Source organism: Myiozetetes cayanensis, unplaced genomic scaffold, assembly GCF_022539395.1.
Source record: "Myiozetetes cayanensis isolate MyiCay16 unplaced genomic scaffold, myiCay2020 scf5-8, whole genome shotgun sequence".
NCBI classification, from domain to species: domain Eukaryota; kingdom Metazoa; phylum Chordata; class Aves; order Passeriformes; family Tyrannidae; genus Myiozetetes; species Myiozetetes cayanensis.
Window position 1 is genome coordinate 74,095,440 of NW_026087742.1, and position 13,010 is coordinate 74,108,449.

Sequence of the window (13,010 nt, forward strand, 5' to 3'; positions counted from 1 at the left end):
TAAGCACCATGTCCAAAATGGCTCATTCTTACATGAATTAATTGCACATACCAAGAAAATGGTGATAGCCAATAAAGCATGATCCTCTCTTTTATCAGAGATCTTGATAGAATGAAATGTAAACCCCACCAACTCTATTCATAGATACAATAGAGAGTAATAGGTAATTTATATGAATATTCATATATTGAGCTCAGGAAATGGGTACCTTGTTGTTCATCACTTTAAAACATGTTTATAGAATACAAATGTATTGGCGCTTGTTTTTTTTCCAATGTTGATGAAAATGAATAGTACTTGGGGACCAAGTCTGCTTATTAAAGCGATGTGATACATTACCATGCTTGTACAGAAATGAGCACAGATGGCGGGTCTATTACTTCTCTAGCAAGAAATTTGTCATTTTTTTTCCCCAGGATTCAAATCTGAGCAACACTTGCTCAAGTCAGACTACCTCTATGGGGATCCTTAAAATGTTTTTGCCATTACTTGTACATTAGTACTTAGAGAAACAGCAAGTGATTAATGCTGTATTAAAACTTTCTAATAAATGAAGCCTCTCAAAGCAAGAGTCTGAGATTTTTACATTTCCTCCCCTCCTCCAACTAAAGGGAAACATATTCTGCATGTAAATGTAAGTCTACAGGGATGAAGTTTTGTGCACCATGCTCAGATTCCCGATAGGCTCTTTAGCTTTGATAGATCATTTAGTTTACATTAGTATGTTTGAAGATGTTAGATTTATAGACATTTGTTAATGAAGCACAATGATACGTGGAATATGAAACAACAACATGTAAGTAATTTATAACTTTTGTACGCAAAAGATACCATTTCAAGGAGCAAAGAATAGATTAAACAAAAAGAGGCTGACTTCCATAATCTTATTTTTATGATAATAATCAATAAAGCAATACTTCATAAGCTTTTGTCAATGCCTTGTTATACACCTGAAGAAAGAAAAAAGGTTTTCAATCTGCTTTATGACTTGTCAGAACATGTAATTACAACAGACTCAAAGTTAAATGATAGTTTTTATGTCAGTTCACCAAATCCAGATCACCTTGCAGTGGAAGTAGATTTAATATGGGTTGGGATTTCCAATACAAGAAAAATTAATAGATAATAGAGTTCCTCTATCTTGAGAGCAGATGTATATGTATTTTTGCTTATGAGAATATGAAAATTAATCATTATAAGAGAATGAGTAGAAGTGGGAGAGAGAGAAAACCAAATTAATTGTTAACACTTTTTACTGGTGAGTAAATCCAACAGTTCCTTATGAACCACAGCTGAAAAGGAATTCAGAAAATGTCAGCTCTGAAGAGGTTGGGGAACATAATTGGAACTCCTAATATCAGGTCCACTCACCAGACAGCACGACTTTCCTAGCTACTTTCAGTCATATAAAAGAAATGAGTTAGTCCTATTGCACATACCAGCTGTGCAAAGCTGTGGATTCAGTGTAGAAATAGCTGAAAAAGAAATGATGGTCAGTCTTGAATGAATCATTACCAAATAATTCCCAGGTGAGCTAAATTGATAAAATTGGAGCCTAGGGAAATCTCAACTTCTGTGTGATTGATTTCTTCCTGCATGGTTAGAGAAATGAGTATCATCAATTGAATTAAAAAAGGAGAAAGGCTAGTCTTTTTCAAAGTTATGCAATTCACAGGTGAATGCGTAATAGTTGGGTTTGCAGCATGTAAAAAAAAAAAAAAAAGTGTTAATTGAAGAATTCTGAGTGACAGAAAGTGAGAACAGAGATTTTGCATGCTGTGCAACAGAAAACAAGAGCACTGCACAGAAAGGATAGCCATAACCTTCAAGACTTTTTATAATGTTACGGTATGAAGAGAAATTTCTGTGTTGCATTAAACCAGCATGTTGAGTTAAACCAGTTGTCTTTCTGGTGAGTGCAGCATTGTGCAGCTGGAATGAATTCCTTATTGATTTATATTTTGACTCAGACAAATGACTGTCAAAGGATTTTTTTGGTGAAGGTTTTTACGTTTGCTTTTCTTTTTCAACTAAGAACTACGCAAAGATTTGTTGATCCTTCTCAAATTGCTGCATTAAACAATCATCCACTAGCAAGCAGGCTGTGGATTTTTTATACACCCCTATACAAAGCTTTCCCCCATCACTTCAAGGTGCCAAATAGCTTCATTGCCACAAGACAGCACAAAAAGCTGTCTGCTATAAAACAAAATAACACTTTTTGAAGACTGTGAGCATTCATATATTCAATGTGTGCATTTCCTTAGGAATATCCTAAATTTCATTGAAGGTGATATTCAAGAAAAGATCAAAGACAAAATATTATTGTTATGTGGCAACCTTGTTTTACTGAACTACATACATTGTTTGGCAGATTTTCTGCAGAGTTAAGAGAACGTGTAATGTTTTTCATTTAAAAAAAATCATCAAAATTAGAATATGCTGTGTTGTCTATGCTCATATGCGAATCTAACGGGCAGGAATTAGACTTTTCTTTACTCCACTTCTGTTAAGGTTATTTCCTTTCTTTTTCTGACAGCGTAACAGCTGGCAAAATACTTTTGAGACAGAGATGTATAGAACTATCCTCTTACAGAGTATGCAAGCAAAATCTAACATATGGAGGGTATTTGCATACTGTACAATATCTGTGATGAGAAGGTGGATATTCAGTTTTTCTTGCATAACTTGAGTATTACATATAACACGGTAAGTTGAATGAAGAATTGCATCTTAATAAGCCACAGAATTCTGCTAGGTTGTTTAGTTTCTATATTTTGAATTTTGATGTATTAGAAACAATGTTCTGATTACAACAGCAGTTCTTTCTGGAATCATCATATATCTGGTTTCTATTTCTTTTTTGCGTATCTATATATTAAGTACATTTTGGCCTCTGTACTTACATAATTTATGTAATGCTAAATAATTCATGCACAATTTGACTGTTGTCCTGCAACAAGTACTCTGTCTGCATGTGCACTCACAAAACCACTAGGAAACTTCAGGTTTAGTTCTGAACATGCAGTGTGTGTAGAACCTGGAGTTTGTTTTAAAACTGAAATGTGACACATTTAGGCAATCATCCTGGAGTTCATATTTAGCAAAACTAAGATGGAGAACAGTCTTTTTGCACAGACACAAAAAAGCCATTCATAGGGCGCAATGTTTTGTGGTTCAAAATGTAGATAACTTTCCTTATTAGAGACTGTACAAACTTAAAGCTATAATAAATAACAGAACTTTGTGGAATGTAGTAATTATCTTATGCTATATTTCTTTTTTTTTTGTCAAAAAGATGTGCACAAAATTAATACATCTCATTAAAGTGGAATATTGGTGCCATGAGAGGTAATACAAACTAAAAGATGACTCTGTGAGAGTAGAATAAGTTATTAAACCATTTTTCTGTGTGTTTCTGTATTAAACTAGCTATACACGTCGTGTGGTTGGCAGTGGAATCAAAGCTCAGTCTGCAAATCCAGAAGTAAAAGTGAAGGGAACAGATCCTGTAATAAGTCGAATTATTGACAAGCTGAAACATATTATTCAGGTAAGCTGCTTTTTCCCATAGATACAGTATAATACTAACTACCACTCTACTAATGACTGCATTAATTTATTGTACATTAAAGGTTAATTGTTAATTCAAGTTACTGCTGAATGCACATCAACGGCGAAACACCAGTTGCTGTCTCACTTCAGTTATTAAAAATGATTTAGTTAAAAAGCTTGCATATGGTAGATAAGTGTAGGAAGTGAGACTGGCAGCTGGGCCATCTGTACCTGCAAGTACCACAGCTCTGCATCGCAGTAAGTGTACAGAAGCACAAACAGTTTGATTTAGGTATATTAACTGGGTGCATATGTTTAAATAAAAATAAAACATAATTTCCCTCTTCCCTCTTTACTAAATCTGTGTTCTTTCATAACTAATATTGCTGCAAGGTTTTTTGTTTAGATGCCAGATAAAAAACTAGGAAGTGTGAATGAAAATCACGTGCTTGCTAAAGGAGTTGGTGTGCATTACCTGATATACATATCTGTGACTTACTTAGTTTAAGGCTTACAAGGCAGTCAATTCTAATATGGTACCACACAATAAAGTATTGTAATAACTTTACAGGATTACAGGTATCTTTGGTTACATGCTGTATTTATATGCACAGATAGCCAGAACTACAGGACAAAAGCCTGATTCTGTTGAAGCCAGCAGTTATTTTGCTAACAGCTCTGTATTTCAGTTTCAAGATTTAAGTTTTCACTCTGATCTGAAGACTTGGTGACAAGAAATGTTCTACTGGCATTTCTTGTCAAGTGACCGATCTAACCCAGTATCCTCTCACCTGCACTGGTAAAGGGAGAGCACACACGCTTGGCACCTTTATGGCCTCTGTTCCCTTTCTCTGCCTCATTCCCCAGCATGAGAATTAGAGATATTACATGTCTTTGCCTTACCTAGTGCATTTAGTTCCATCTGAGGGCTTGCTTTAATTTTTTTGTCTACATCTTTTAATAGCTTTTAAATGCAGTTTCCCACATGGTTTCTGGAGTTTAAATATTACTGATATTAATATTTACAAAGTAAATCCTCTAGTTCTTATATTTCAATTTGTGAACAATAGCTCTTCTCTGACAACAAAAGAAAGAGTGGCGAAATAGGGAAAAAAAGAGAAACAAACAGAAAAACTTCTTTTCCATCAGTAGTAGTGTTTTCTGGGAGAAGTGCCATCAAGATTGAAGCTCAAAGGCCATCATTTTTCCTTCCTTCTTAAAAGAAATATCTTTTGTATCCCTCCAATTTTAGCATGCTTTTTTCTCTCTTCTTTACTAAAATGATGACTACAGTGGTGGTAAAATGAATGCAGTTTTCCATTCAAAGAGATGCTATGGCTTAATCAAGAGCTACAAAACAGTATGCAAGTATAAACTTTGCAAATCTTACTGGGTAAGTCCCAAGGTCTTTCATCTATCAGAAATGCCCTCATCCTTTGATATTAAATCTGCACCGTATATTTTATAGTGCTGTTTTCCTCTAGAGACTAAGAACTGTGTTGTTTTCTCCTCGAGGGAGTATCTGAAAGAGTGGAAGAGAATATTTCCATTATAAAGTACTTCATTTTGAGAGCTTACTTTCCCTTTTCCCAAAAGAGTCAAGTGGGTCTTGAGGAAAAGGACATACAATTTACATACTGAAATTCTTACTAAGCTCCAAATATGTTATCTTTCTGTGGGATAGCTTCTTTTCTTGTAGCTCTGAGTATGAAAATAGGGTCAAGGGATAAAGAGCATAAAATTCCTTAGAGACCTGACATTTAACAGCTTTTCCTCAGAAAAAAAAAAAACCTGAAGAAACTGCAGAAAAAGCTTTCTTCTCTACCATTTACTGCTTAGGAAAGGAGGATGAGGAGTGCAAATAAGAGATTCAAATACAAAAGAACACCTTTTTGTCCTTTTTGATAAGAAAAGGATGAATCACATATTAAGCTTATGATGGACAAGTAAATAAGAGGAGCTTAATGGATTCTGGTGTCGCCTCAAATTTAGACAGAGTTATACTTAAGTCTAGCACTCTATTCAAGCAGTAATACTTTGAACTTCAAAATTTTAAATAGCTAATTTGACATAAACAAAAAATTTGTCATGCTTTTCAGAACCAATCATTCCTGGAATTTATAAAAGTTTATGTACTTTAATTCAGCTTTATGGTGACATGGATTGGCAGGTTGGTATATACCTTGCTATTTATGGAAGCAATTATATATATTTTTATACAAATCCCATGTTGCTCTAACCTTACTAAACAAGTAAATTTTTTTATTTAGTTTTGCTTTGTATGCACCTGTTTGCTCCCAATATTGGGAAAAAGGAAATGAGAGCGATAATTTAGGTTTATTTGACTTTTCACATCAGCTTTTAAACATTTAAAGATTAGGGGTATCAAAGTAACATTTCTTTCTGTCTCATGCTGTCATGATAAGATATGGTCCCTCCTTCCCAGTCATAGTCAGAGCTCTGTGTACACACAGTAAGTATAGCCTGATTTTCTTTTGCTTGTACTGCCTGCGATGGTACCGAGGCCTTCAGGACTGAACAGTCTCTGCCACTTAGTAAATATCAATGTGCACAAAGACTCAGAAGCTTTGCTTCTAGTACTTTTCACAGTAAAAATGGTGAAATGCCCTGAAATGCAATTTAAGCAGTGACAACCTATGACATTTTTTTGTAGCAGGGGTGGAGTTCAGTTCTTTAATCAGACACCTGTATTTTGGTGTTTAAGCTTCTCTTTTGTACAGATCTGCTCCATGGACCTTAGAGAGCTGTTCATTCAGCCCCGGGTAAATGTATGCTTCAGGATAAGATGGACAATGCTTTAGTCTTGCACAATATGGAAGAAGTTTGGGTACATTGCCCACGTGTTGGCATCTATACCGTAGACACCTGCAGTTAGGTGTCTGTTCTGAAGGATTTCACCCTTGTGTCACGTTTCTGAGCCCCTTCCAAGAGATAGTCAATTTGAACACACAAATTAGAAATGTACCATTTTCTAAAGAGAAATATTACATATACACACATATTTCATTTTATGGTTATATGATTGTCCAATTGTTAAAAAGATATGATTAAACTATAAAAGGACTACTTTGAAGATGGTGGCCAATTTTGCATTTAGAATACATCATTTAAGATAAATTGAAAAGCATCTCCTGAATACATTTTGTCCTTCCAGACCAGAAAAAGTAACTCTTTCTAGCAAATCCAGAGTATAAAAACTCTGTTTGAAAGCTTCGTAGTTTTATGAAACCTTATTTTCTCTTTGCTTTCAAAGCAGATGATCACTTTTATCAGCAATTGCATTGAACTTCCCTTCTTCCTTTCAAGATTTCCAACAAGAAGGCAAGAAGTAACTGATTATTTTGAGATTTAAAGGGACAGCCCATTTAAAGGAGGATGCAGTGAGCTCTCAGAAAATCAGACAGAACATATTTATCTTAAAAATGACTAAATATTATCAAATACCAAAAGAAGAACAGACATCTTTGAGATCCCTTCCTGCTTATATTTAATGTGTACATAAGAAAACAGACCAAGATCATTCTGCCCTACATGCAGAAGAGATTTCTTTTAGTATCTCCTCTGTTCTTGCCAGTTAGATATGCAAATGCATAAAAATCCCAAGCAAATAATCAGCTTTAAAATATGTAAGTATAAAATGCTTAAACATGGTCTGTTTTCCAGGTTCTCTCCTGTTAGAAATTTTTAACACCTGAAATCAAACTAGTTTTGTAAGTGACATTATCTCTTTTCAGTAGGCTGTGGTTTCTGGGCAGTTCTCCTTTGTGAGAGGCTCCCAGTAACCTCCTTTTTCTGTAAATAGTGGATTTACCAAAAAATCAGTAGAACTTTTTGATTCCATCAGACCCCGTGCTGTAATCTGTGCTCTGCACTCCACAGGTTCGTATTCACAGCAACAAAGTGCAATTAGAGGAACTGACATAATCTCTGCTGAACCAGTCAGAGCTGAATATGGCTTGACAAAGTCACCTTCTTCTATAAAAATCCTTACTTGTACAGACTGGTGTTTTGGAGAGTTTTAAATGATGGGATCTTCTTCATTCATTTGTCTTCACGGCAGGCAAATAATGGGTTCAGTGCATATTCCTTTATGTACCGCAATCTGCAACTATCACTCTAATAGGCAATCAAGATAAGGGAAGTCAGTTGCATATGGCAGGAATAATAATGGTAATTATTTTTCTTTCTTCCCCAATAATTTAAAAACATGATTAATTTATTGTTCCTACAAGTACAAATACTAATGTTATGAAGTAAGTATGGTATTTTGGAGCTGTGATTACAGGCAATTTGACCTCAGTCATTACAGTGTGCTTCTTCTTTCAGAAGACAATCTCAAAAAGCTACCACTTCTGAAAATAATGGACATTACTTGGAGCTTCTAGTAACCAGTTAAAGCCTTCCTAATTTTAGAAAATCTTGCAATAGCAGAAGATACTCCTATGTCTGACTCTCTAAATTAGGCAGACCAAATCTCCTTCTGGATATCTCCATAGGTACCTACCACTAGTAACTGTACTGGAAATTTAAATGCTTCTGTCAGAATAAATTATTTCCAGTTTCTAGGTACAGTAAAAGATGTATCCGAACTTCTTTAAAAAGGATCCTGTATTATACTGCTAGACCACTTTCTTCACAAAGGGCTATGAACTGTCCCTGATAGAATTGATGCTTGCATTCTTTAAAGGAGTAAATGCCCCTACTTCATAAGACATTAAATGTAGGTGACAGTCTAATTTTTCCTTCACTACTGGTCATTTACGTGTTTTTTTAAGAGCTGTTCAAGCACAGATTGGAAATGGTGATGGAATAATTTACCTGAATCCTCATGTACACATACAAAGAACCACATTTTAAAATTCTTCATACACAAGGTGTGGCACTTGCAGTTGTGTTTCCCTTTCACCACTGATACCAAGTTTGTGCCTTCTTACTTTAGTGTTATGATAATCATCTAACAGTTAGAATCCTTCTGCCTCTTAGAGTAGTTCAAACAGCTGTATAAAAGTAATGAATTAGACATCCTGATTACTTTGTTGATGACTGAATGGAATGAGAGAATTCAGAGTATGGAATTCAGAATACAGCATTTGAAAGTCTCATAGTTTGAAGCTGTCTCTTAGTTTGATACACTATGCAGTAACATGCTCTGGGAGACTCACTTTCAAAACATTTTTTTCACTTTCTTTCTTAAATGTTTTTTGTTGATGTGGTGTAACCTGTAGTTTGTGCCTTTGAATAACAGGTATCATGTAGAGGTAATCGAGAATTAATAACTCAGTGCACTTTGTGCAGCGGCCATTCAGTATTCACTGGTATTAGAATTGTATAGCTGTGTTTGCTCCTAAACTGCCTATTTATTATTTTTGTTGCAAGAGGAAAGACTGCCTTACAAGTTTGTTTCATTTTTCATGTTACAAATGCATATCTAAATGTTAATTTTGCTTATTTTATTTTTACTGCCTTTTCCACTTTTTAGTTTCTTCCAAAGTTAGAGCAATCCTGCAGGTACAGAATAGCTCAGTATCTTGATGGCAATAATTTTTTTCCCCCAGTGATGTGTTGACTCCTTTTCTTTTTTTTCCTTTATTTCTGGAATTAATACAATGTTACTGTCTTTTTGAAATCAAACCCCTTGGATAAATTCCATCTTTGGCAAGGCAAGGTAGCAGAATATTAGAGTTTCATATTATGATACTCCTACTTGACAGAGAAGTCCATCCTATATTTGTTTTGCGTGCTCTTCCTGTCTTTAATCACACCTACAGCGTGCTGGTTTATCACACTCTATTGACCTGACCTGTCTCTGACTGCTAGCTGATGCTGATTGTATGTTAAATACTTGAGAATTGCCATTGCATGTAAAATATTGACATAATTTCCATAAAAATATTAAACAGAAATGAGGTGGGAAATTATTTTCTGAGTGTCATCCTCCTCCTCCCTTTAAAATATATTTCAGCTTCCAACATCAAAAATACACAAGAGAGTGCAAGATCACTGATGCTTTTGTATCTCTTGAGAGTGAAAAGGTTTTCTTCACAGTTCTGTGATGAAAATGAAGGTATAAAGCCTTTTTGTTGCTCACAAAGGTCTTTCTGTATTGTAAGTCAAAACTCTAAAAGTTATATGAACATTCTGAGATGACTGTATGTCCTGGAAAATTATGTGTAACTCAAACCTACACATAGTTTACAGGTGGAAGGCAGAAAAGAGAAAAGTGATTAAAGAAGTGTGACTCCCCCTGTTACCTAGGAGGTAAATTGAGAAGAACAGTCCCCAGCCACATAGTCCTGATCAGTAAATTAATTAAAACCCCAATAATATTTTCCCTTGTTTGTTTTGTTTTTCACTAAATAGCTTGCCAAAGTTATTAAACTCTGTTTATGAAGGCTGGACTTGCTTTCTTTTATCATTTCATCAGAGAATAGAAAATCCCTTCCTTATGCAGGGAGGTGGTATCCCATTAGTTGTATAGATGGTTGCAACGTATTGCATAATGTCTGAGATTGCCAAATTTTTAACTAGCTATCTGACTTGGGAGAATCTCTCGTTGCAAATATCATGGGATTTTTGGGGGGTGAATGCGTGCATTTTGTTGTTATTTAAAAAAGAAAACTCCTTAAATTTATTGCCTATTTTAATTTTATTAAAGGCAGAAGAAATTGTGAATGTCTATTTTAATTGGACAACATAACTTATTTGACTTCTGTGATGTCTTGTGAGGAGGGAGAAGAAAATTGTTGTAGAAAATGCACTTAATTTTGAGTGAACACCAGTTTAGCAAGTGGATTACTTTTGGTGTTGGCCTTCCTAAGTGCTATGACCATAAAAAAAGGTTATCAACAATTACAAGACAGGAAGCACAAGGTAAACAGGCTTCTTTAGGGAAGGCTTTCTCAGAATATGAAAAAAAAAAAAAAAGAAGAAATGCACCAGTATTTCAATGGTTAACTGCTGAGGGGAAAAAGTTGATGTCCACAGACTTTCTGGCCTGAAAAGTAATACATCCTTTTGAGCATGTTGAATGTTTCCTATTTGAGACAGGCTATTTCGTTTTAGTCTCAGTCCTGGGAAATCCTCCGAGTCAGTGACCTGTGGACAGCAATACAGAGCAAGTCATTTGCTGCAGACATCATCATAATTTGTCCTCCTTGTCAGTTTGTAAAATAAGCAATGCGTTCAGCAGGCAAAAGAAATATCAGTCTGGAAAGCAATCTGTTGCTCTGAAATCTTATAAACAGAAGTCTCATGTTATCTATAAAGGCTGTTTGTTGCCTAAAGAACTCATCTGCTTAGTCTCTGGAAGTGTTGGAAGTTGTAGAAAACAGGAGCACGACATGGAGAATTGAACTGTTTCTGAACCCTGTAATGTGTGTGTGTGAAATCTATGTGGATTACAAACTAAATCTCAAACTGTACCATATAGATTAAAGTCACAAATTTTGCTCAGCACAACCTTAGTTTTGTCTTGAGAGAGTCAGTCAGCAAACAGTTGAGGAATAAGTACCAAAGGAAAGGTATTTAATTTGTATGAAGTCTCAGCAAAGCTGTTCAGCACTATGGACATAAAAGAAGTGCCAGAAAAAAAGCTGTGCTATGCAATTTTTAATTCAGTTTTTGTTTCAAGAGAAAATACAGGCAAATACAAATACATCCTGGCAGCATATGGTTATGTGTTAGGTTTCTTAAGTTCCCTTCAGTAAATATATATTGCACTTCTCTGTATGTAACTACTACATTAAAAAAAAAAAAAGCCAAAAAAAACCCACAGAAAAAATCCTGATAAATATGCTGATTCTATATTTCTTCTAAAATAAGCATATAATAAAAAATGCATTCATAGAAGAAAAATATCAAAATACATTAAATGTAGAATAAATCATACATTTGATAGTAATACGATTGAATTCACATTTATATATTTCTTTACAAGACAGTTTATTACTTTTGAAAAATATTTTTCAAATTTTGTCTTTAAAAAACCAAGCCAATCTTAACATACTTTATTAGGAAGATGGTTTAATTTAGTTCTTTAATACATTCATTTATTTAAATGACTTTTCGAGACCTTACATCTTAAAAGTAATATTGTCTTATTTGTTGGCTTAAAAACAGCATACTTACCAGTTCCTTAGTGCTGTGTTTTGCTTTCTTAACCTTTGTCTGTTTCCAATAAATAAAAAACAGACAGATGAAAGTTTTGGAGAAAATCTAGACATTCTGCTGTTCAAAGACCCATCATAAGGTTTTTGCAAAGTTCCATTTCTGTAGTTTCATACTTTGTAGTGAAAATGGAGACACCTCTTTCTCCTTCCTACTCTGGAACTGTTGATCATTTTAGGAAGTGCTGTTCTGGTATTGGGATTTGGGTGAAGCACCTCTGCTTCTACTTTTGACTGGGCTTTTTTTTTTTATTTTTTTTGTCTCAGTGAGTCATTCAGCTTGATCTATAGACTGTCTCACTGCATTGATATAAACAGCTGTAGAATAAAAAAAACCCCAAGCAATAGACAATGAACTGGATGTCTAAAGAGAACCCTAAACCACTTGTTGTCTGTAAATTCCTAAACACCAGTTTTTCATGTATGATAACATTTTGATTAGATGCTTCTCTTCTTGTAACTTTCTTGTCACTTCAATTGAGCCAAATCATTAAAAGTAATCACTATCCAACATCTAGTGTTACTTGACATGTGATTACTGTATAAATCTACTCATTGGTACAGTGGCCTATCATCCAGGCTGTGCAAATGACAAAAGGGAATTCTGTGGGGACTAAAGGCTTTTGCTGATAGAAATACTGTAAGCTAATTTTAGATTTTTTTTTTCATTTCTTTTCTGCCTGTTCGTTGGATGTATATTTGCAGTGAAGAGAGAAGTGTCCTACCCTTAGTACTTTAACTGCTATTTTACCAGGTCCAGTTTCCCCTTGTCAGCTTCTTGAGTTTTTTTTCCTGACCCTTCCCAGTTCCTTTTCCTCTTTGAAAGAATCACATGGCTTTCACTGTATTCCATAAAATATTTCCCTGTCATATTCAGCATTTCTTTTAATGGGTATGCTCCCTTCTGTGCTTCCCATTGACATGCAGGTCTGGGACAGTGACAAACCAGCTCAAATAGAGGAATGTTGTTTCCCAGTCAGTCATGACTATAACAGCAAGAATTAGTCTTAAATATCTGAATTAAGGTCTTGCTGTTAGCTAGTAACTACTCATATAGGAAAGTAGGAGAGAAGTGTATTATAGCCTCTGTGAAAACTTTAGCCATGATTGTGATTGGAGTTAGAGACTCATTTTAAAGTGCAAGCAATGAATGACTATGATAAAAACACAGCAATAATGTTGAAAGAGGTTGCAAAATTGAAATTCTAGTAACTTGAACTGTAATTTCCATCTTAATGTAGCTGCTTTGTCCTCACTCTGCCCTGCAAC

General features: G+C 34.8%; 1 protein-coding gene across 2 annotated transcripts in view; it reads left to right on the plus strand.

Moving 5' to 3' along the window:
* Nucleotides 1-13,010, plus strand: part of GPC5 (glypican 5) — a 629,773-nt gene that overhangs the window by 197,245 nt on the left and 419,518 nt on the right. For both annotated transcript variants that reach the window (XM_050334039.1, XM_050334038.1), the window contains exon 6: nt 3,433-3,553. In XM_050334039.1, coding sequence (XP_050189996.1) covers nt 3,433-3,553 — 121 coding nt within the window. The remainder of the gene's footprint in view (nt 1-3,432; nt 3,554-13,010) is intronic.